Here is a 24,524-nt window from a genome sequence, read left to right on the forward strand (position 1 = left end):
ACAGTCTGAAAGGACAGGCATGGTCCTGCCCCCCTCCAGTGCCCACCAGGCTTGGCCCCCAGTCGGTATCATTCATCTAAATGAGCGCGACTCTCGCTCCTGACTGGCCCAGGAGAGGGGGAGGGGGCTCCTCCTTCCAGGCTCCCCATCACAGCTAGTGTCTTACTGGGTCACAGTTTTGCTGTCCCCACAAACTGGGTGGTTCTTAGCTTGGCTGCCCAGGCCTCGCCTTAATGTCACCTCCTCGGAGAGACTGAGGGAGGCAGGCCCAGGCCACCCACCACAGTGGCCCCTCATTAGTGTCTATCCTCAGGGTGCCCCTTTATCTCCTCCTAGCCCCTCCCAGCCTGTCGCCTTCTGTTTATTCCCCTATTTACATCTGTTTCCCCCACCACACACAAGGCTAGGGAGCACCTAGAACACAGGAGATCCTCTAAGCCTTGCCGAATGGTGCGCTGGGTGAATGAGCAGGTGCCTGTCAGCCTGGAGGCCCACTCCGCTGCCTAAGCCCTGCCTTGTGCTGCCCCCAAGAGAGGCCCTGGCACCAGTGGTTTCCTCTGCCCAGAGTGCACTTCCCTCAAGCTGGAGCCTCCCTTCCACATCCCTTTCTCACACTGACTGCCCTATTTATAACTGGGACCTACTCCCTCCCCGAGTCCCTCTTTTTTACTTCAGTTTTTCTGAGGTACTTGCCCCCTTCCAACATACTATGTAATTATCTATTATTTTTATGATTTATTATCTGTCTCCTCACTAGACCATAAGCTCCATGAGAGTAGGAATTTTTGTATATTCTGTTCACTGATTTATCCCCAAACCTAAAATAGAGCAACACACACAGATGAAGCGAGGCCTCTTACCCAATGGGGAGACGCGCAAGTGAGCAGGGAAGTCAGGCGAGGAAGGGGACTAAAAGAGATCAAAATAGAGACAAGGAGAGAGAGAGAGAGAAAAGAAGAGAAATAAGAGAGACAAGAATGAGGCAGAAAAGAGATACAGAGAGCACAGAAAACAGAGACAGAATAAGAGAGGCAGAGAGAAACAGAAACAGCAAGAGGAAGAAACAGCACAAGAAAGAAGCAGGCTGAGCCCGGCCCATTTCAGATAAATTAGGGCCCACCATTTGCAAAGAAGCACACCTTGGTCCCCTGGAGGATGTCCCGCTTATCCCCCAACCCCTGGGGCCTCACAGAGACTGAGTCGGATTTGGAGGATGAGGCAGTGCTCCACCCCCTCAAGGCACTCATTGGACACCACACATCCCCCCACCACCATGCCTGAGATTTGATTCCTGCATGCTTCCTGGAGAAATACTGACCTGAGAGTGAAAAACTGAGACCACAGCCATCACCCACTCCAGTCCCACAGGAGTTGAGAGGGCGGTCTCATTTAGAAAAGGAAGTAGGGAAAAGTGTCACACTGGGTCACAAGTAGGCTGCCCAACAGGGGGCTGGGGTGGAAGCTGCCTCTACTGATCTCTGGGAGGACAGGAGGGAAGAGAAGGGTCACTGTCCTGGCCGCCAGAGCAGACACCCCAAATCTGCCCAGCAGCTCTCTCTGCCAGGCCCGTACAGGGTCCTAGAATAAGACAGAGTCCTGCCCTTGGGGGCTCACTCCATGTCAGAACCATGAATGGTTCCCCCACATACCCCCCCTTTCATTCACATGAGCACACTTGTAGGGCAGTTTTAATAGGGGCTTGAAGACCATTAGCCCAGTCTCCAGACTCCCACTGCCCCACCTTCAGCCAGCCTCCAAAACTATACCACCTAAACACAAACAGCAGCTCCGAGAAGCCCCAGCCCCCTGCCTGCACCTCACAAGGCCCCACACCACACTAGGTCCTGCCCAGGTGGAAACTCTCATATGGCACGCCCAGTACATGCAAGCATCTGACCCTGTCTTGGAGACCTAGACACACTCCAGCTAGGAGTGTGTGACTCCAGCTAGGATGCATGTGACACATGCATACACATGCACACCCAAATGTGCCCCTAATGCACAGGCCAGGCACACCGACAGGCTCACACACTGTCACGCATGCATCAGTACACAGTACACATGGGGTGCATGCGTGCCTGCTCAGTCAGTCATGCCCGACTCTGCAACCTGTGGACCATAGCCCACCAGGCTCCTCCGTCTATGGAATTCTCAAGGCAAGAATACTGGAGTGGGTTGCCATCTCCTACTCCAAGGGATCTTCCCCACCCAGCAATCAAACCTGTGTCTCTTATGTCTCCTGCACTGGCAAGCTGGTTCTTTACCACTAGTGCCACCAGGGAAGCCCCTGCAGCAGGGCACACTAAACCTTCTATATGCTTTCTTTTCTCAGCTCACCTTGGGGGCTTCTAAACATTCCCCTGAACCATCCCTACCCTCCTTGGCCAACTGGGACCTCTAAGATGCCAAGCCTCTCCACCTGCAGCTGGAGATAATAGAAATGGGGCTGTAACTCCAGGAAGTAGGACTTACTCCAATAAGTAGGAGTTCCTCGTCGAATTCCTGGATGGCACTCAAGGAGGAACAGCTGACAGAGATTAATCTACAAAGCCTACTCTCTTTAAGTCAGTTGTGGAATTGGGAGATTCTCATCTCCAGGAAGCAGAAGGATGGGCCAAGTGATTTCCCACATCAAGGCATTTTGGAACTCTGATGCCCAGCCTGGGATGGAGGGAGTGTGGCCCTCAAGCTCTACATAGAAACAGCCCATGGTGGAAGGGGAGGTGAGGAAGGGATGGGCTGGGAGTTTGGGATGACAGATGCAAATCATTATATATAGAATGAACAAACAACAACATCCTACTGTATAGCACAGAGAACTATAGTCAATATCTGTAATAAGCAATAATGGAAAAGAAAAAGAAAAGAAAAAAAGTTTTAAAACTTTTAAAAAGAAACAGCTGCTGGTGATTAGGGGCACTGAGAGTGGGGACACAACAGGCATGTTGGCCTTTGAAATCTCTCTTATAGCTCTATCCTCCCAAAACAGGGACATCAAATTCCCATTTCATGTATGAGGAAAAGAAGAACCAGAAAGGCTAAGTGGCAAGGCCCAGGCTATGCAGCACTGGAGCAAATGGTGACCCCCATTCCGAGACTCCCACTTACCCCAGTGGAGGATCCTCAGTGTCTGGACAGAGGCTTCTGGAGGCATCGTCCCCCTCGGCCAACCCACCAGCCCTCCAGGGCCTGGGGTCTGTAGAGTGTTCCAGAATGTTTGAGTCTGGCCCCAGGGCTAGGCCATTGGTGAGGGAGAGGCCAAGGCTGAGGCCATGGAGGGCCATGTCCAGGCCTTTTGTATGCCCCTCAGTGCCTGCCAGGGGGCCCCTCATTGCATGCCCTGGGCTGGTGTGGCTACTGTTCAGGTCCTCACTGGATGCCATTCCATTCTGGACCCCAGGTTCCTCCTCGGGTTCCAGGCTGGGGTCCCAGGTGGCACCATCTTCCCCAGGCAGTGTGGACAGAAGCGTATCCTCATCCATGCTTCTCCCCCTGCTGGCCGCTCTAGGGACTCCTTTAGACCTGGCCACAGATGGAGAGAGAACGGGGTGGATCAAAAAGAACAGGTGCTGGGAGTTCAATGCCCAGTAGAACCAGCACCAGGCAGCCTGCCTGAGGACGAAGAGGTGGGCCCAGATGATCTTCCCAGGATGTCTTAGCTGGTCAGGAGTCTGAGTCTCACTGCCTTGCTCAGGCCAGCCCCACTCACCTCTCCCCTGACCCCCAGCCACCACTGTGCCCTAGTCCTACCTTCCCTGTTACCTCTTATGTATCTCTGCTGTGTCCTTCAGAAGTCACCAAAACCTCTAAGGAAGATCTGGGCTGGGCAGGACTAGGGACAGGTCCAAGACTCCCCCAAGACCACTTCCTTTCCTGCTGGTGAGTGAGGGAACAAAACCCCAGGCCGACAGCAGGCAGCCACTTTGCCTCTTTCCATGTTCCCTCGCCCTGGCTCCAGGAGCCAGAGAAGTGTGCATGAACTCTGGGTTAGGGTCTGCCTTTACAGGGAGAGTTAAGAAAGGAGGCAAGGATGTCAATCAGAACAGAGGCCACCCCAGAGAAGCCAAAGTGAAGCCCGGTGGAGGCTATTCTGAGGCGCAGAACGAGGTGCTGTCCAGGGTGCTGAGCGGGGGCGGCGCCACCCGGAAGACTCAACGAAGATCGGGGCTTCCTCCACCATGCAGCGCCCAACGCTCTGGCCGTGCGAGAGGGAACTGGAGAGGGGGCGGGGGGAGCTGGGGTTCCCTTCGACACTTGGCCCCCAGAGCTCACCCAGCCTTGAAGAGGGGCTCGTGAGGAGGCTGCCATGGGGCCCTCCAGGGGAGCCCAACTCACTGTGTGACCTCATGAGGGTCCAGGTTAGGACTCCTCACTGCTCCGCCCAGGCCAACACTCCCTTCCCTCTGCCTGCTCCGGGTCTGTTTCTCCTCTGTAAAACGAGGAGACCCATTTTACCTGCCACCTCCACCCCATCCCTTTTTAAACACATCAGAACCAGCTCAGTTTCCCAGAGGCTTCCTGCCCAATCTCAGGTGGGAGGGTGGAGTGATGGGCTGTGTGCCATAGCCCTCTCTGTCTGTGGCCATTTCTGCCCCACACCACCCCCAGTGACCTCTGCCAGCAAGAACACAGACCAGTCCCTCCCAAGAACTCCCTTCCTCCTCTCTTCAGGCTTCAGCTTCCCCCAGCACCCCCACTCTCCACTGGAGAAGAGGTGCTGGGGGTTCAGGAAAGGCTGGAGGAGGAGAATGACTGGTCAGCCTTCTGAGCTGCAGCAGAACAAGCTGTGGGTACAGCAACAGGGATTTAAGGGAGGGCCACACTTCCTACACTCACCTGGTCATCACCTGGAGGAACTTGTTAAATACAGACCCTCCCCCAGGCCTCCTGAATCAGAGTCTCCGGAGAATGGGTCTAGTGACCTGTTACTCTTATCATACGGCAAGTTTGGGAAACACTGTGTTGGACTCCAGGAGAAACTTTCCGCTTAGAGATGAGCCCGGAGAGGAAGGTGAGTCTACTCTGGGGGCTCCTGAGCAATTGGAGGGAGGTCTGTCACCACAGGACCACTTAAGGTTCACATGCTCCTTGGTTTTCAAACATGGAGCAGAAGATAGCAGGACTGATGGGGGATCTGGGGCCTCAGCACCCCTACCCCTGAGTGTCGCCTCCTAGAGTTCTGAAGATTGTGTGAGCAGAAGATTTTTACTCTAAAAAAATAAAACTTCCACAGACTTAAAAAAAAAAAGTGCCAAGCCAGGCTCCAGACTATCTGGGCCCTGATCCTAGGACGCTGGGGACCCCAAGGGGCTTGGCACTGAGTGAGGGATTCTTTCTGGTCTGCCCTAAATCCCTTGCTGCAGTTGCTATTTCAATCCATTCCCTCAGGTTGTGTGCTCAGAGGAGGGAGAACAGGAGGTCATTGCCTCAGCTGAGACTCCTTGCAGGGAGGGAAGCATTTAGAAAGGAAAGAGGAGGGACAAGGAGGTCTATGGGCCTGCTGCCTGAGTTCTGGTCCTCTGGTCTGCTTTCTAGCCCACAGGCATGGGTGAGCACTGGATCTGGGGCACAGAGCATAAACCCAATTCCACCAGGATCCCTCAGGCTCCCATAGCCACACAGGGAGGCTGAGCCCAGCAGGGCGCAGTGACTCCCCTTTGGCCAGGACTCTGCCTGAGCTCCCAGGGAAGCCTGACATTTGAGAGCATAAGTGGCTTCCCCTGGTGCTCAGTCTACACCAGCCCCAAAGCCAGGGTTGTGGACAAATCAAGGACCTCTTGGGAGGCCCCAGGTCACCCCCAATGCCCAGCAGCTGCCTCAGGCTGGCTCCAGCCCTACCTGCCCTGCCACATCCTCCTGCAGCTGACAGCGTGATGGAGGTTCTGCCAACACTGGGCACGGGGCCGTGTCCTCAGCTTCTGGGGTGGACAGACAAGGGGCACATTGAGCTCCACTTTGGGCAGGGGCCCAGAGTCCCTGCCTGGGCTAAAGGCCAACTGAGCCCAGAAAAAGCTGAGCCAGGACCCCTCCCTCTCTTGCTAGACCCAAGGAGGGGTGCATACAGGGGGGTCTTCCAAGCAGAATGTTAAATGATGCCCCAAATCCTTGCTCTGAATCACCATGTGCCCTGGGACTCATCACTGTCCCATCTGACCTTTATGATCTTTATGAACCCATCTGCAGGTGGGGGGCATCACCTCTACTCTCCTTCCCCAGGGCTGGTGGCAGAACTTAAGGTCATGAGTGCTGAGATGGCTGAGATCCAAGGAAGAACAAACACACTACAGAGGTCAAGGAGAGAGGCAGCTACAGCCCACTCTCTCTACTACCGCATTTGACATATGGGGAGACTGAGGCACAGAACCAGGAAAAGGTTTGCCTGAGGTCACAGGGTGAGTAGCTGCCTTGAGACTCAAGAGCAGCCTCTCTCTGCACCGGGATGGGCTGGGAGTACAGGATGAGCCCCCATTTCCCAGACCCTCCCACGGGATCATGGGCTCAAATCCTCCACCAGAAGTGTCTACCCAAAGCAGTGGCCCTGCCCACTTCCAGCCCTGCCGGCAAGAGCAGGGGACAGGGAGACAGCTGGGCCACAGGGCACCCATGCCAAGGAGATGCCTGCAAATGACAGGCTGGCAGTGGCTACATCCCCTGCCTCCTCCCTCAGCCAAAACCAGGCCCCACTCCAGGCGGTGGCTCCGTGGACTGCCCTTGGGATAACCTTGGGCTGAGCAGCCTCTTTTTCAGCACCAAGATGGGACCCAGGATGGTTAACAGAACTGTGGTTGGGCCAGGTCTCAGGTGTTCCTATAACAACCTTAGCCCCCTTCCCACTTCTCCCATGGCAGCTGGAGTGAGTTGTGAAAACACAAATTACATCACACCCCCTCCCTCACTGGTAAGCCCATCGGCTCCCATCGCCAATCTGGCCTCCTTGGCATGGCCTAAAAAGGCTCTGCCTGAGCTGGTTCACGGCCCTCGGCCCATCCCCCACCCCAGCAGCCACATTGGCCTTCTTTCTGCTCCCTGAGCTCATTCCCACCTCAGGGCCTTTGCACCAGCTGTACCCTTGACCTAGAATGCTCCTTTCCTAGATCTTTAAATGACTGCCTCTTCTGTCACTCAGGGCCTAACTCCAATGCTGTCTCTTCAGAGAGGTCCTCCCTGATTACCTAGCACTCTTTCACATTTCTTCACAGAGCACTGTGTCTGCTAAGCACCACTTAGCAGACCTGAAACTCCATTTTCCATTTGTTTCCTTATTTTCTGCCCGTCTCCCTTACTAGCTGGTGAGTTCAGTGAGGGTGGGGACTAGGTCACATTCACTGCTGTCTGCCCCAGAGCCTAGAACAGGGCCTGGGAAACAGTGGTCACTTTTTAAATATTTGGCAAATGAAAACCTAGAAATTACCACCATCCCCACTGTAGGCAGAGGCTGAGAGAGGTTAAGGACCATGCTCAGGGTCCCAAAGGTGGAAAGGGACAAGGCTGGTGTCTGCTTAGAATGACACGGGACTGTCAAAGGGATAACTTCATAAAGTGCCTTCCATACTGGGACCCAAGCCAGGGAGTGTGGGAAGCTCAAGAAAAGGGCTGGAGGGCCCAACATGTTCTATAAGACAGAGGGCAGATGCGAAGGTGCAGGTGCCTGTGCACATGTCTGTGAGAAAGCATACAGTACAGCATTGGTGGGCACAAACACACATGCACACACACACTGAGACACAAAAACACACACGGAGGGAGGCAGCAGCCACTCAAAAGGTGGTCCTCCAGTGGGACGTGAGGTGGGATGAGGAGTCCTCAGGCCTGGGGCAAGGTCTAGGGCAGTTAGACCTACATCACTGGGCAGCTGGCGTTGAAACCATTATGCTCTAGGAGAAGCCAGGGCAGGGAAGGGACAACCCAGTGCTTCAGGCTAGAGCAGGGGGTGGGGGAGATAGGCACCCACAGCAACCACAGCCACACCGGTGGCGTCAGGTAGCTGAGTGGATTTGGGAGGAGATGGGGGAGTACAGGCCCACTTAATAGAAATGGAAGAACATGAGGCAGAGCTGGGGTAGGGGACCTGGGGTGCTGAGTACTACCCAGGACAAGCCAAATCTAAGAGTGGGTGGGATGTCCAAGGCAGGGTATATACGGGGACCAGGAGCAGAGAAAATCATTCTGGAATGTCAGTGTAGAGGCAACAGTAAGATCACAGTGTCCCAGAGAGCAGGGCTGGGAGCCAGGCACTCAGGTGTTGCCCTTCAGGGTGCTAGGGGAGCTTGGGCAAAGGAAACCCTTTTCTGGCCTCATTTCCCTGTGTGCATCAGAGATTCCCAACTATTTCTAACCCTGAGACCTCCTTGAGCATCTTATGGAGCTCTGGATCTTGCTCCAGACAGACTCGCACAGTGCACAACATTTGTGTGTGTGTTTTGAGAGTCTCATGGACCCCTAAAGCCCATCCATAGAAACTGGGCATGAACCCCAACCTGGACAATCCCCAAGGACCTTCCACCTCTGACACCATCCACTCAGAGTTTCATGAAGGCTGCTTGCAAGAAAAGGAAAAAAAGCTGGAAAACTTTCATTCTCAGCTCTATTCTCTGCCTCCTGGGAACCCAAGCTGAACACCCCCAGTGGTTCCACTGTCCTTCCCCCAAATTTGTACGACACTAACTGATTCCCCAGCTCACCCAGATTTCAGCACATAAGCTGGAATCTTCACACACACACACACACACACACACAAGGATTGTTAAGTAAGGTAATCAGCGAAAAGGGTAGGTGTGTTGTAAGTGCTCAGAACAGACCTTGGCCAGCTGCACCCCATACCACTCACAGGCCCTGGGCCGGCCCAGCCCTGCGCACTCCAGGCCTCCAAGAGAACCTGCTGAGCCGCTGACAGCACAGGCACCACAGAGGTGGGGCCCCTGGATCACACAGCTCACCATGCTGTCCCATAACTTCTGCCAGCTGATGAGTCTGGAGGCCTGGACCTTGCTGTCGCCCCAAAGCTATGAGCACACTCCTAGGCACAGGTCAGCTGGGCGTGTGCTTCCTCCATGATCTACCTGCCCAGGGCAGGATAGGCGTCTAGGATAGGCATGTCTAGCCAGGAGCCTTGAGAACTGCCCTGCTTCTATTCCCCAAAGTGACCCTAATCCCTCTACTCACCTGGTCTTCTCAGCTTGGACCACCTTGTGCAGCAACAAGTGCCCCAGATGGAACAGTCCAGGAGGGTGGGTCAGCGCCCTAACCCTGCAGTCATACAGACCTAGCTTCAAATCCCACAAGCTGTGTGACCTCGGGACAGTTGCCCACCTCTCTGAGCCTCAGACCCCTCCTCAGCAACATGGGTGGTGGGGTGCTAACAGCATCCATCTCTCAAGGTTGTAGGGAAAACAGAGGAGATGCTGTGGGTGCAAGGCTCAGCTCAGAGTCGGGCACAAGTGCTCAGTGATGGGCAGCAGCTACTGCTCTTGCAGAACCATCTCTCAGGTCTGCAGGGAAGCAAGCTGACTGCCCATGCTGGGGGCGGAATGCACAGGAGAGCAGTCCAGGACAGCCAGGGGTCCCAGCAGACATTCGCCCCAGGCAGCCTATCAGAGCAGGTACTGAGGCAGCAGCATGAGAGACTCAGCCGGAGGGTGAAAGCAGGGGAATGGCTCCTGTGGGGACCAGGAGGGTGGGACAGAGAGGGTGCCCCTCCCTTTCCTGAGGCAGGTGAGGACCCACCTGCCTGGTCCCCAGACCAAGCTCCCTCCAATCTTTCCATCTCAAGGCACAAAAGCCACATGGGGTACTGGGCAAGGGCCAGAGGCCTGAACCTCCCTTAAAAGGTGCCCATCCCCTACAGGTGATGTCAATCTGGGATTAACCAGGAGCCCAGCACCACCTGGCTTTCCGCCTCTCAGCCTGGCCCCTGGGGAACCAGCTTTGCCTTTGGTCGTGGGGGTCTAAAAGGCCTCCTTTCCCATGGTCAGCAAGCAGAGGTTCCTAGGGCTGGTGTGCATTTGCATCTTATTTGCATGTGCCCCACAGCCTGCTGGGACTTTAGGAGCCCCTGGGCCCAGCTCTGCAAAGGTCATTCTTTGACATCCCCCAGCTTACTTTACTCTGTACCCTCCAGCCACTTGGCACCTTCATTTGTTTAGCATTTGCATACATCTGCATGCTGGCTGGAGAGCCCTCAACACTGATGAACTTTACAGCGCCTGCTGTCAAACCCCGAATCAGGTTTATAGGTGGTGACTCCGCCCTCAGCCAACTTTCCCTGCAGGGCAAGCCCTCAGTTATGAGGGGCAACAGAGGACAAGGTTGCTCTGGTTAAGTTGGCTGCTGCCTGTCTTCCTGGAACTTCAGTTGGCACCTGGGACTCACTCTGCTTCTTGAGTCACATTTGAGCCATAAGCCTACAGACTGAGAGTTGAACCCCAAATTCTACAGTGAACTGACCAAGGGCAAGTCCTCCCAACAAGTCCTGCCTTGGCTAAAAAGCCTGGGTCAGGGCAGACTCCAGGGGCTCCAACCCTGAGCAGCTTCCCCTCAGTCTGATTCAATAGCCAGAAGACATAACCAAGAAACGTCAAACTCCCTTCTCCCTGCCCAATTTGCACTTACCTCACAACCTCCAGAGCCTCGTGTTGTTCTCTGTCTACCCTGCCTCTTCTCTGCCTTCTGTCCTGAGACCTTCCTCCTCACCCTCTCCCAACCTCCTGATTATGTCACGCTACTTAACCCCTCCCTTGCGGAGTCCCCTCTTCCCCTCCCCCTGCTCTTCCCCTGCCCTCTCCTGTCTCTGCTTCAGGCTTCAGCACAGGGTCTGTGCTGGGCCATTGCACGATTGCCTTCCTGTCCCCATCTCTGAAACTGACCCTCCTATTCAGCCATAGCCCACTGATAGGAGACCTAGGGGCTGGTATAAGCCTCACCTCTTGATGGACAGTCCACAGGGTAGGAGAGAAAAAGAGAAGTCAGGAATGACACCAGTGTTTGGAGCCTGAGCATCTGGAAGGATGGAGGCACCATTCCTGAGATGGAGAAGACTGGATGGAGCAAGTTTGGGAAGGAAGATCAGGAAGAAAGGAGCTCAGTTTTGGACAAGTTGAGTTTGAGGTGTCCAGCAGACATAGCGGCCAAGATGCTGAGTGAGCTATTGGAGCTCAGGAGAGAAATCAAGATTTGGGATACAAATTTGGGAGCTGAGAGCACATAGGCAGTGTGTAAAGCCACAGGGCTGGTTGATGTCAACTCAAGAGTGAATGCAAATGAGGAAGAGCAGCCACTCAAGGGCTGAGTCCCGGGCACGCCAATGTTATAAGGTGGCAGTGGGAGAGAAGGAGACTGAGGAGAAGCATCCGTGAGGTCAGCGGGAAACAGGACAATGGACGTCCTAGAGGTCAAGGAATGCATTTCAGGGAAGAGGGAGAGACTGAAGGTGTCAGATGATACAGATGAGGACTGAGGCCATTGCATACAGCTATATGGAGGTCACTGGTCACCCTGAGAAGAGCAGTCAGTGGACAACCTTTCTGGGGCATTTTGCTGCAAAGGGGAGCACAGAGATGCAGGGATAGCTGGCTGAAGAAAATGGGAGTCATCTTTTAAGACAGGAGAAACAATAACAAGATATCTGCTGATGGAATGATCCAGTCGAGGGGGACCTGTAAAGCAGGAGGGGGCATTTGCTGGAGCAGTGTGGGCCCCCCACATTATAGGCCCCCCTCTACTCCACAAGGGGACGGGATCTCTTGCACAATAGAGGGTGTTCTAAACCAGGAGCAGGGATCCTACACCCACAGGGATGGGGAAAGGCAGACCCATGGGTGCAGAGGCCCATGGATGGATGAACACAGCACTGGCAGTCTGAAGACTGCTTTTGCTTTCTCAAAGAAGTAGGAGGCAAAGTCCTGTGCTTTGAGAGTGGACTGCAGGAGAGAGGCTAGGGCTGAAGGCAGAATAGAAAGAGTGAAATAGCTACCGTAGGGAGTGAGGGGGTGGGCCTGGACCCATGTGGGACTGCACAGCAGCGCTAAAGACCCACTTGAGGTTCATGGATTTGAACTACAAGTGAGACCAGTTGGGCAGTGGATTTTCTTAGCCCCGTTCAGCAGCGCAGAGGACGGAGGGCAGACCAGGCACTGGATTTAACCAGGGTGGGGGCTCTGCCAACAAGTATGAAGAAGCAAAATGAAGTAAGGGACTTGGGGGGCCTGCAAGGCAGTGTTCATCCTGACTTTCATAGTGGCAGCTGCCTCTGAGCCAGCCCTGTCTCCCCTCAAAGGCCTGCCCCTGCTGGTGCCTGAGAGCCCCACTGTCCGCCACCTGCTGCAGGCTGTGTGAGGCCTTCCCTCCGCCCTCATCTTAAGCAAGCTCCTAAGAGGGGGTCACAGGTGGCCACCAAGACCTGGGGAGCTCTGCACACACTGTTCCTTTGACCTGGAAAATACCCCAGACCCCACACACTGAAAACAGCATTCTCCACAGCCTTCTCAAGCCATCCTGTGACTGCTCCCCAACCAACACCAGTGCTCATCACTCTGCCTCTTAATCTCTCCTTACTCCATCCCTTTTCCACCCCGTCACCATTTCAGCAGGGCCATCACATGAATCCCTACCCCACCCCACAGCCCCCCATGCACGCTGCAGCCTCAAATCAGTGCCCCAACATCTTGTGTTGGACCACGGCAGGGCCTCCTGCCCATCTTTATCACCATGCCAGCCCTGCCATCCACGCCACCCTCTGCAAAGTGCCTCTCCAAGCACTCACATCTGCCTCCTTGTTCCACTCTTTAAAACCCTTCAGTAGCTCGTGGTGCCCTGGGGAAAGGGCCAGCTGTCAGCCCACATTCTAGGCCAGCGCTGGTCCAGGCCCCACCCCCTTTCTTTCTGTCTTGCCCCTCAGGCTCTCCGCTGTCCCCCCAGCCTCTGCCCCTCGCTGCTTTTTCGGGGCTTCTTCCCCACTCTGACAGCACCTGCCCTGAGTTGCAGCTCATCCCATCCACACCCCTGAGGCTGTGAACTCCTTGAAGGCCCCGTCAGCCTCTGCCTAAGCACCCTTCTCCAGAGTATGGTCTGAATGCAGACAACCAGGTGGATGAAGCTTCTGGAGGTAAGGAAGAGGGAGGAACGGGATTGAAACAAAGGGACTCCTTAGCTGAGTGACCTAACTTAGCACCACTATTTTAGCGCAGCTAATGACAAGTGCCTCCTGATGGGAGGCAATGAGAAGGACACGACATCACCTATGGGATATCCTTACCCCAAAATGCTTAACCTGAATCTACTCATGAGGAAGCAGTAAGACAGATCCAGAATGTGGGGCATTCTACATGAACACTGACCAGGGCTCTTTAAAACTGATACTGTCATAAGAGACTTCAAAAGAAAAAAAAAAAGCAGACAATTGTTCTAGGTTAAGAGAGACTAAAGAAACATAACTAAATGCAATGTGCCATTCTTTATCAAAAAAAATTTTTTTAACCTATAAAGGACATTACAGGGACAACTAGAGAGATTTGAATATGGAATTATATGAGTTTAGATTGCATCATTAAAATTTCTTGGATATGATTAACAATATAGTTATTATGTATTGGGCTTCCCTGGTGGCTCAGAGGTAAAGAATCCACCTGCCAATGCAGGAGACATAGCTTCAGTCTTTAGGTCGCAAAGATCCCCTGGAGAAGGAAATGGCAACCCACTCCAGTATGCTTGCCTGGGAAATCCCATGGACAGAGGATCGTGGGGGACTACAGTCAATGGGGCTGCACAAGAGTTGGACACCACTTAGCAACTAAACAACAATATTATATATTGTAGAAAAATGTTCTCGTTTCAGGAAATTTATACTGAGTACTTCAAGCTGAAGTGCTATGATATCTGCAACTTACTTTCAGAAGTTTCAGAGAGAGAGAAACAAATGTGGGCAAAATGTCAATAACTGACAAATGCAGGTCTCTAGGCAAAAGGAATGTATATATGGGTGTATATATATATATTCATACAGTGAGTGTCCACTGTATGATTAGGTGTGACGAGACAAAAAGTTAGGGGGAGGAAGGGAGTGGAGGGGGACACTCTAAAGAGGGGAGCTCAGGGCTGGGTGTGGAGGCACAGGGGTCACAGGAAAGGGCAGTTCTCACGCAGCAGCCCGCACACTGGGCGTGGGCCCGGCCCGGACACTGGAGTCACCCGGGCCAAGCAGACACAGTCCTGGAGCGACTCACCCCCTAAACGAGGTCAAGCTAACATATGGGCACATCAGCTTAGAAGGACAGGCCCTGTGGGAAACAACCAGGGCCCAGGGAGACCAGCAGGGCAGCCCTCAGCTGGGGCAAGGCTATCTGGAGCAGGGGCCCTAACCCACCTCTGCCTGAGCCATAGCAAGGAGCTGGGTCTGGCCCAGCCCCCCCCCCAAAAAACCCCAAGGGGCAACAGTCTGAGTGTATCCTCCTGTGTGAAGAGCCAGGCTAAATATGGAGCCCAGACATAAGATGCCGCTCAAAACAGATTTTCCTGGAAAAGACCATCTGGCACAGAATGTCTACAGCATCGTCTGTCGCGAGAGGCAGTGTCGTTCTCCTGCAAGCCAACGTCGTCCGGGATGGGAATGCCTCGATCCTGGCTCTCTAGAAGACCCCAGCTGAGTGCCTCAGTTTTCTCCAAATTCACCTCCTCGCTCCAGAAGAGAAGGTGTTCAGTCCCATCACCCTCCTAACTTGCATCTCCAAGGAAGAAGAGGAAGACTGGGGACAGAAGTCCCAGCTTCAAACAGTTCTGTGTGCCTTGTGCTCAGCCATTTTTGACTCTGTGCAACCCCATGGACTGTAGCCTGCCAGGCTCCTCTGTCCATGGGATTTTCCAGGTAAGAATATTGGAGTAGGGTACCACTTCCCCATCCAGGGATCGAACGCAGGTCTCATGTATCTCCTGCACTGCAGGCGGAATCCCTACCCACTGAGCCATCAGTTCTGCCCAAGTGCAGATCCTGATTCTGTCACTTACTAACTAGGTGACTTGGAACAAGCAAGTTTTCCTGAGCTGACTCTTTGCGACCCCATGGACTATAGCACACCAGGTGACTGTAGCTCACCAGGCTCCTCTGTCCATAGGAATTCTCTAGGCAAGAATATTGGAGTGGGTAGCTTTTCCCTTCTCCAGGGGATCTTCCCAACCCAGGGATCAAACCCAGGTCTCCTGAACTGCAGGCAGATTTTTACCATCTGAGCCACCTGGGAAGCCCTCCTGAGCCTAAGTATCCACTAAACAGAAACAATGGGCGTACTTCCCTGTGTACAAGAGTATTGAGCACCACGGCCATGCACGAGTATGGAAGCTGGGTGACATCATGTCCCCCCAGCTCTCTCTCAGTCCTGTCAAGAGCAGCAGCAAGTCCTTCTTTTCAGCTAACTGCTCCACCCCCCACTTCAGGAAACACTCAGGGTCAGATCAGCTGGGGAGCACACACCCGTAGCTGTCAGACCAGGACAAGCAGGAGGGAAGCCCCTCGGGCTGCTACGTGAGAACTGCCCTTTCCTGTGACCCCTGTGCCTCCACACCCAGCCCTGAGCTCCCTTCTTTAGAGTGTCCCCCTTCACTCCCTTCCTCCCCTGTAACTTTTTGTCTTGTCACACCTAATCATACAGTGGACACTCACTGTATGAATATATATATATACACCCATATATACATTCCTTTTGCCTAGAGACCTTCATTTGTCAGGAAGCCCCTCAGGCTCCTGGCACTTCTGGGACTACAAGGCACAAGCCACCCAAGCACTGTGGCTTCAGTCCCTCCCTGCAAAGGCACCAGCAAAGGAGGCCTTCCAAGGGCTTTCCAGTCACCCTCCTCTCTTGAGCTGGGCCACCACCCACCCACTCATTCCACTGTGTGGAACCCTCTGGTTCAGCCATGACCTGGGGACCTGCCCTGTTTCCACCAGGACCAAACTCTGCAGTAGCCCCATTCAAAAGGCACTGTCTCTCACCATAGGCTGGGGATAGGGGGCTCTTGAGAGGGAAAGTGGGTGTGACGTGAGAGATGTGAGGTGAGTAAAGAGGGCTTCTGGCCCATTTTGCTGATTCAGAGATGACAGGTCATAGAATTTGCAGTGTCGTTGGGAGGCGGTATTTCTAACCTCTCAAGGAAGAGGTGGAAAATGACTATATCTGCCCAGGGCAACAGACTAGGCTTGGAGGTGATCCCAATGCCCCTTCCCCACTCTACTTCGAGCTGTCTGAGTATCTTCCATTAAGCAGCTCTTGTTTCCAAGGTCTGAAAGAAAGAGCTGGAGAACCCAGGAAAGTCCAAATGCCCCTCCCCGAGCCCAGGCTGCCCACTGACCCTGGCCGAGCCCTGAGCCCTCTCCTTGCTCCTCATTCACCCACTCATCGAGTTCAGCCTGGTTTATCCTGAGCTTGCCAGGAATTCTCAGACCCACTTCCATTGTGGCTGATGCCCCCAGTTCTCTCCCAGGCCCCCCCACGATAGCCCTAAGATGAAGGGATGGGCTGAGGCAGCAGCCCCCTGGACCGGTGCAGAGACAATGCCCCCAGTTCTGACTCAGGGAGCCCCCAGGTTCTCCAGGGACAGCAAGAGTTAGAATACATCCTTCTGGGTGTGGGGGATTGCATCAGGCAGAGGGTCCCCACATCTGGACTCCCTGCCCCACCCCAGCCCCACCAGCGACTCCGAGGACCCCTCCTTCCCTGCAGCTGCCAGAGCCATTATGTGCCTCCTGGCTTTGCCCGCTACTGCCTGCCACGCCCCCATACAAGCCTTGCTCCAGCGGCAGAGCTGGGAGCCGCTGAGGCCTGGCCGCCAAGCCAGGCTGTCAAAGTTGGGAAACTGGAAAGAGAAATAAATCCTCAAAGCTGCTCCGTGGTAAAGGTGGCTGCCAGCAGGCCTGGCACCAAACACCCCAGGTCCCTGGCCACCAAGCTCCCACTGGCACCCCATCAAGGTACACATATACACTCGGATTAGACAAATGGGGAGGGGGCATCAGGGGACAATTGGGCTGCCAGCCCTAATCCTCCCTGCAGGCTGGCCTGGGGCTCTCTAGCGGTGCCCTCTCTCCCTGGCCCAGACTCTGCCATCCCGGGCTTCCTCTTTCGGCCCCATCTCCATGACAACCGTATCCTTCGGATGCTCCAGCCGCCACGGAATTGATCTCGCAATGTAGCTTTGTTAGCAGACCCAGGCTGGCAGGGAGGGCGGAGGGCTGCGCCGCCACCCAGCATGCAGCCCCCCAACCCCAGCAGCCCCTCCCGGCCCCCAGCCTGGCTTCGGGAGGGGCGGGGTCCGGGAACACGCCGGCCCTGGGGACAAGGTGGCCCCGCGCGGCCCCACTCACCGCTCCTGCTCCCGGTCGCTGGGTCCAGCCTCTCACGGCGGGGCCATGAGGAGGCTACCGTGGACCGGCTGTCCCGCTCCGCCACCGCCTGTCGGGGCTCCCGCGCTCACTGCTACCCGTTCAGGTGTCGGAGCCGCGGCTGTGGAGAAGCAGAGCAGAGATGGGGGGACGGAAGGCAGGAGGGAGGGAAGGAATGGGAGAAAGAGGGAGGGAGGAGCGGGAAGGGCGGGGAAGGGCGGGGGCACTGCGGGCGGGGGGCGGGAGGAACGGATCCGCGAGGCGACAGCGGCCACCCAGGCCGCCCGCCCGCCTGCCCGCCTCTCTGCACTGAGGGCCGGATCGCGCAACCCGACCCGCCGCTGAGAAGGGGCGGCCAGACCCGTCCCACACCAGCCCGCGCCGGCCCTTTAAGAAAGTGGGGGAGGGGAGCGCTGCGAGGTTCCGCCCCCCCCACCCCCCCCTACGAGCCCAGGCAGCTCCGGCGGTCCTCCAACCCCCGGCCAGGCGGCCAGACCCAACCGGCCCGCTCAGCCGGACCCTAGGGCCCCAGACCCTGAGCCCTCGGGATCCACCCTCCTCGAGGTGAAGGAGAGAGCGGGTTCTTGCCCTCCCCCTGCTCTGTGGTCTGACTCCTTGCCCTCCACATCCCCCAACACACACACACACACACACACACACACACACACACACACACACACAGATGCCCAGGGAGACCCAAAGGACAGAGAGGAAGGAGGAGTGCAGGAACCATGGTGGAAGATCCCGGAGAGAGAGAGAGAGGCTGAGCCCTCCCTCCCTCCCTCCAGACCTACTGGGACAAACAGAGGGATGGACAGACCTGGGCTATGGGGCTAAGAAGGGGGCTCCAGACAGAGCTGGAAGGAATGCAGTGAGGAGGGGTGCAGGAGAGAGGGACAAAGAGGACAGATGGGGGGGGCGAGGAGTGCAGAGTCTCAGTGCCAATCAGGAGCCCAGTGCTGCCCCACAGACGCTGCTAGTCACCACCAGGGAGCCCTCCCCCAGCCCAGGACCCTAGCTCTGAGGAGGTGGTTGACAGAATTGTGCTTGGGCTACACACTAAAAAGAACATGCTGGCTGTGAGCCTCCTACAGAGCAAGATTCCACTTCTCAGAGGGGTGATAAAGGCCCCCTCCCCCCCCCACCCCCTGCACAGGGATCTGGGGAGACAGGAGCTGTGAGAAGCCAGGGAGGGTGAGCAGACCCCGTGCCACAGAGAAGGGAGATCAGATTATAGTCCACCCCTACCACAGGAAGCCACTCTCCACCCCTCTCCTTCCACTCCAGCCCCCAAGAACTGTTCATTACACCCAACTCCTTCCCACCTCCACGTCTTTGCAAGTATTCCACCCTCTGCTCCATCAGGCCTTGATCCCGCTTTGCTCAACGAACTCCTACCCAATGCTCAAATCCCTGCTTCCAGCAACTAGAGGCACAGGGTCTGAGCTGCAATCAGTCTCCTCCTGCTTCATCTGGGGTACAGCTGGAGCTGGGGTTCCATCCACCCTGGTGCCACTTCTGCTATTAACGGTGCATCTCCCGTGTTCCAGAGTCCATACTAAATGCTTTCCACGTGTTAGAGTTCACCCTCAAAACAGTCCTACAGATGAGGAAACTTAAGACTCCAAAAGCATAAGCCAGGAGGTCTGATCCTATAGACACAGCTGAGCAGTTAAGAGGGAAGCCTGGCGTGCTGCAGTTCCTGGAGTCACAAAGAGCTGGACATGACTTCGAGACTGAACAGCAGCGTGTCGATAGTATCATTGGCCACTGTCTGTGGAACACTGCACTGTGATGCTGGGTGCTTCCTATGTGACTCCCCATCTAACCCTCCCAGTGGTTTTGCAGTACAGACATCACTATCTCTATTTCTCATGCAAAGAAACAGATGTCAAGAGAAAGTGAGAAACTTTCAGGAGATAATGAAGGACAGGGAGCCCAGCGTGCTGCAGTCCACGGGGTTGCAAAGAGTCAGACACAACTGAGAGACTGAACAACAACAACTCATGGATTGGATTATTTCATCTCTACCTGAACAGACTCTGACCCCGTGAACACAGGTCTGCCTTGTTCACAGTGCACCCTCAGCACCTCATACGCAGTACGGCTTAATAGCTACATGTGGAAAGAGAAAACAGAGGGAAGGTCCCGCTCTCTCTGCACTTGATCTGGGCCAGATTGGTACCAGAACCTAGTCCCTGGGCGGGATCTGCTCCCCAACCTTCCAAACTCTGGGGGCCTGCTGCAGGGGGCACGAGCTGGCCAGAGACAGGAAACCCAGGTTCTAGTCTGGCCACGGCTGCTTCCTGGCTGTGTGGCCACTGGCAGCTGTATCCCCTCCCTGAGCCTCATCTTCCCATGTCCGGTGGGACTAGCTCAAAGGGCTACAAGGGACAGTCACAAGGCCCCAGGTGAGCTCTGAGTGAGAGAGCGCTTTGGGTGCCATGCGCATGGGGAGAGGGTTACTGTTACTATTCCTTGTAGCCACTTTTACCTTGAAAGAGAACAAGGTCAGCGTCCCCCCAACCAGCAGCCAAAATGCTCTGTATTCCCTGACATCCCTCTAGGAAGGGAGAATCAGCAACTTCTCCCTCTCCTCCTGAGGGGGAGTCTCAGGAAGGTGCTCCTAAAGGCTGGATGGGGCAGGAGACGCAGTTCCTGACCCACCCAGCCCACCACAGCCTCTGCCACTGCGAGGCCTCTACCTGACCTCCAGCCTCAGGGCCTCCTGCTCTTCCTCAGCCTGGACAAGGTGTGGCATCCAGGGAGGAGAAGAGGCCAGGACCTGAGACCTACCAACTGGGGGAAGGCATTCGGGTCTAGCCCTGGCTCAGAGAACACTTGAAACATCCAATTCTCCCATCTGCCAGCCGGGAAACTGAGGCCTGGAGGAGAGACTGGGGAGGGATTCCCCGAGAAATCCCAGCGCACTCAATGAGTACCTACTGTATGCCTAGCTGTGCTCCAACCCCACCCCCAAGATAGAGGCTTAAGCCCACCAGTCCAGCATCCTCTCCTGATACCTCCCACCTCAAATGTGACACTCTAGGATCCCGCTACAGGCCAACCACTCCTAATGACCTCACTTTGCGTACGTGGGTCCCCTGGCTTGGATGTCTTCCCCTTCACCCACTCTCACTTGGTGCATTCCGCTCATCCCTGTAGCCTCTTCCAGTCACTGTCCCCTTTTCTTCAGCCTGCTACAACAAAGCTCCTTAAAAAGCTGTGCACACTCTCCAATTCCCCTACCATTCCCTCATGAGCACACTCCAAGCCAACTCTCATCCTCTCATCCACACTCACTCCACCGACACCACTCATCAAGGTCACCAGCACAGCTGCTGGGGACAGATGTCCAGGTTGGGCACTGCACAAGGCCCCCATGGTGCAAAGCGGTGGAGAGAGCTGAAATCCAGCCTGCTGCCCTCTCACCATGCTGTGTGCCTGCTGCAAAGTTACCTGTGGCCGAGAGAGAGACACCTTTCCCTTTACACTGAGGGGTCTCCCTTTGTATGCCTGCATAGCCAGGTCTCCAGGAAGGGCCGCCTTCTTCCCAGTATTTGTCCAAAGGGACTCGATAGTGGTCCTACGTGACCAGTACAATGCAAATCCAGAAGTCAATTCTCAAACCTTGTCTTAGGTTATTGGCAGCATTTGACATAGTTGATCACCCCCTTCTCCCAGAAATACGTTCTCCTCTTGTCTTTTAGGACCCACACTGTCCTGGTTCTCCTCCTCCTTCCGGCTATGCCTTCTTCTTTTCCTTTGGTGATTCCTCATCCCCCACCACCTCCAAATGCCAATATGCCCCAGGGCTCAGGCCTCTGTCTTCTCCCCCTTGCACTACCATGCTGAGCCCACCTTGGCTTCAAGGCCCACCTAAACCTTGATGATTCTCACTGCATGATTCTTAAGCTCCAACCTTTTCCCCCTGAAGTCAGACCCACACACCCAACTGCTGGTCTGAAGGGTCCACTAGGATGTCCAAAGAGCAGCTCCAACTTATCCCAACCAAACCTTCCTCATCGCAGCCCATGTCAGCTGAGCCCCCCCTCAGCTCAGGCAGAAGACCTGGGAGTTATCTTTGCCTCTCCTTCTCTCAGCCCCGACATCCAGTCCCTCAAAAAATCCCACGGGATTTATTTTCAAAGCAGTGTCAGAGCAGCCACTTGTCATCAGCTCTAATGCCACTGCCTGGCTCGATCCTCCCTCACCAGGATTATTACTGCAACCTCCTACCTGGTCCCTTCCTTCTTCCACACAGCCCCACTATCAACATTCCCAACACTGCAGCTGAAGGGATTGTGTTCCGTGTAAGTCAGCTCATGTTATTCCTCTGCTCAAAATCTTCAAATGGCTCCCTTGTCACTAAGACTCAAGCCAAGTCTTGCTGCAAGGTCCTACTACAATCTGCCCCCAGTCACCTCTCTAATCTCATACCTGTCCAGCCACCCTGGCCTCCTGACTGTTCCTCTAACATACCAGGCACACTCTCACCTCAGGGCCTTTGCATGTGCTATTCCTGGTGCCTAAGACATCCTCCCCCAAGTAGCTGCATGACTCACCCCTGACCCCCTTCAGCTCTCTGCTCAAATGTCACCTTCTCCAGCCACCCTATCTAAAATCCTACTCCCTCCCTTACCCACATTTCCCCTTCAGCTGCTTCCCTTTCTTCCATAACACACATTTGTGTTCCCTCGCTTATTCTGGTTACTGTCTGTTTCCCTCCACTACCATCACTGGAGCATAAGCTCCAGGAGGGCAGGAAATTTGTTCTGTAACAAACGGTTCTGTAACCGTGCCATCCTCTTCCCTCATCATGGCACATGCTACACTGTGCCATTACTGTCTGGACTGGATAGTCCAGGGGGGCATGGACCCTTCTCCCACCTCTTTGTATCCCCAGCTCCTCCTGAGCCCAAGGCCAGCACGTGATAGCCACCAAAAAGGTGATAAAGCCCAAGAATGGATTCATGAGAGGTGATGGACAAACGCATGCATGGCCCATGGGACTCTGACAGGGCCCAAGGTAGGAAAGCTGTGCAGTGAGGAGCAGGCAAGGAATCAGAGTGGCCAGAGGTGGACTCCTGGGAGCCCCAGGTTCTTGTCTGTAGACCCCCAATATTACCTGCAATTCCTGGGTTAACTGGGAGGAAGTGGAATGTGAAAAGACCATTCTCTTTGGCAGCCGCCCCCCCCCCCAACTATGAAGCTAATGATTCATCCATTCATTCAACAGACATTTACTGGGCACCTACTGTGTGCCTGTATGCCAGGCCCGGGAGGGTGGGGTACAGGACCTGAATGAAGATCTTCCCTCCACAGCTCACAGCCTAGCAGATGATTTCCCAGGGGAAATGTCTCTGTAGGTGGAGCTTCCTGGGGCAGGCAGCTTATCTGCTTCTCTCCATTTATCACAAGATGAAAACAAATTTTAGGTATGGATGTTACTAGTCTCCTGCCTTCAGTCTCACCCAGACTGTGAACTCCAAAAAGGGCAGGAACTGTGTATCTTGTTACTACTGGATCCCCAGCATCTAGTAGGGACCTGGAGTGTAGCTGGAGCTCAACAGGTATTGAATGATGGGGACAAATGTATGAATAAATGAGTAGAATGAATAAGTGAGTAGTAGAATAGGAGCAGGCCCAGAAAAAGGGGAGGCTTGCAGCCAAGAGGAGAAGGCAGGGTGAGCAAGGTGAGGTAGAGAGAAGGTCCCCTGGAGGACAGCAAGGCCACGTGCAGGAGGGAAGGGAGGCCGCTCAGGCTCTGAGAACTGCCTGGCCCCCTCCCTCCCCCAGCACATGTGGCCCTGCCAGTACTGGTCCAGGGCCCGTGGACAAAGCCCCACAAGGAGTGCCAGGGACTCTCAGTGCCTAGAGACAGCCGGCCCCAGGCCCCAGGCACAGGCAAAGCCCGGCCCAGAACTTTGTCTGAGGGCCTTTGTGGGCCTCTGGGAGCCAGTCCAAGGAGAATGCCGGGAACTGGCCAGGGTGGGATGGGGTGTGCCCCCTGCTTCCGGAGGTCCAGCTGGCCATCCAGGCCTGGATTAATGGGGGCTTAGGAAAAGGATCTCCTGCTCCCCAAATCCTTACCCTCTGGGGAGCTCACAACACCCCATCTCAGGAAGTGGGGGCTGCTAGGATGAGAATGGCCAGTAGATCCCATCCAAGTCACTGAGGTCCAGGGGATGGGGCTCAGCTGGGACTCAGAGAATTAGGGTTGAATCTGACCCTTCCCCTCACCCCACACGTTGCCCCAGGAAGCCCAGCCAGAAAGAAGAGGAAAAGGCTTTTTCAAAGCAAAGGGACATGTCAACTCCTGCCCTGGGAGGCACGGCCAACCGGGATGGTCCAGGGAGGGCGAGCTCCGGGCTAGAAGGGGGAGCAGAGCGGAGTCCACAAGGGGTCTCGGTCTCCCTCTGCTGGCCCGACTCAGAATTACAAGAGCGTCTCGCGTCATAGGGTCACGCACCGTTCTGGGTCCTCCGTGCAGGGCAGCCGGTTTCCTCTCTCTCTCACCCATCCAGAAAGGAAGCGAATAGAGGTCATATGGGCCATCGCTCTGCCTCAGCACCAGGCTCAGCTGCGCCCCCAAGGTCCAGTCGCAGGACCTCTGTAACCAGCCTCGGTCCTGGGATGCTTGCTCATTCTGAAAGTCCTTTACCTGCACCAACCTAAGTATTTCCTTAACTTGGTTCAGGTTGTCTCCGAAATCCATGCTCTTCCGCAATACAGATGGAAAACTGAGGCTCTACTGATTATCCTATGGTGATCCAGGCCCCTCTTTCTTGGAACTGAGGGGCGTGCCAGTCACTTCTCCCCAGCGGACTCGGGAAGGCAGGAGTCTAACTGGTTGAGAAACCAGAGGCCGCCCCGCCCATCCCCTCTCGCAGCCCTTCAGAAAACAGTTCAGGAATGGGTTCTTTTGAGGTCGGGGCGCCATCTGCTGGTGCTTATAAGGATTGCGCCTGCACCACCATGCACAACCATGGGCTGAGACCTCGGGTAACAATTACAGCAGATGACTTTTATTAAGACTGTTATGGGAGAAGGCAATGGCACCCCACTCCAGTACTCTTGCCTGGAAAAATCCCATGGACGGAGGAGCCTGGTAGGCTGCAGTCCATGGGGTCGCTAAGAGTCGGACAGGACTGAGTGACTT

General features: G+C 55.1%; 1 protein-coding gene and 1 long non-coding RNA gene across 6 annotated transcripts in view; one reads left to right on the forward strand and one right to left on the reverse strand.

Annotated features, from left to right (window-relative positions):
• The window catches only part of PSD2 (pleckstrin and Sec7 domain containing 2), a 59,494-nt gene extending 35,364 nt beyond the window's left edge, over positions 1 to 24,130 (reverse strand). The window contains exons 1-3 of one of the 4 annotated variants that reach the window (XM_044947599.2): positions 23,835 to 24,130; positions 17,345 to 17,483; positions 3,109 to 3,522 (exon numbers count right to left, since the gene is read on the reverse strand). In XM_044947599.2, coding sequence (XP_044803534.2) covers positions 3,109 to 3,482 — 374 coding nt within the window. In that variant the 5' untranslated portion in view covers positions 3,483 to 3,522; positions 17,345 to 17,483; positions 23,835 to 24,130. Of the gene's footprint in view, positions 1 to 3,108; positions 3,523 to 3,762; positions 4,325 to 5,838; positions 5,860 to 17,344; positions 17,484 to 23,834 lie in introns of those variants that run through there. The other 3 variants (XM_044947597.2, XM_045166583.1, XM_006070795.4) reach the window with 3 other exon arrangements.
• LOC123335072 lies at positions 4,880 to 11,054 on the forward strand. Of its 2 annotated transcripts, none has more exons than XR_006553374.1 (3): positions 4,880 to 5,011; positions 6,217 to 6,392; positions 10,934 to 11,054. It is a non-coding gene; the product is annotated as an uncharacterized LOC123335072 (long non-coding RNA). The 2 variants fall into 2 exon arrangements; XR_006553375.1 differs by lacking the exon at positions 10,934 to 11,054 and adding an exon at positions 9,845 to 9,974.
• Positions 24,131 to 24,524: the final 394 nt, after the last annotated feature.

This window comes from Bubalus bubalis, chromosome 9, assembly GCF_019923935.1.
Source record: "Bubalus bubalis isolate 160015118507 breed Murrah chromosome 9, NDDB_SH_1, whole genome shotgun sequence".
NCBI lineage: Eukaryota > Metazoa > Chordata > Mammalia > Artiodactyla > Bovidae > Bubalus > Bubalus bubalis.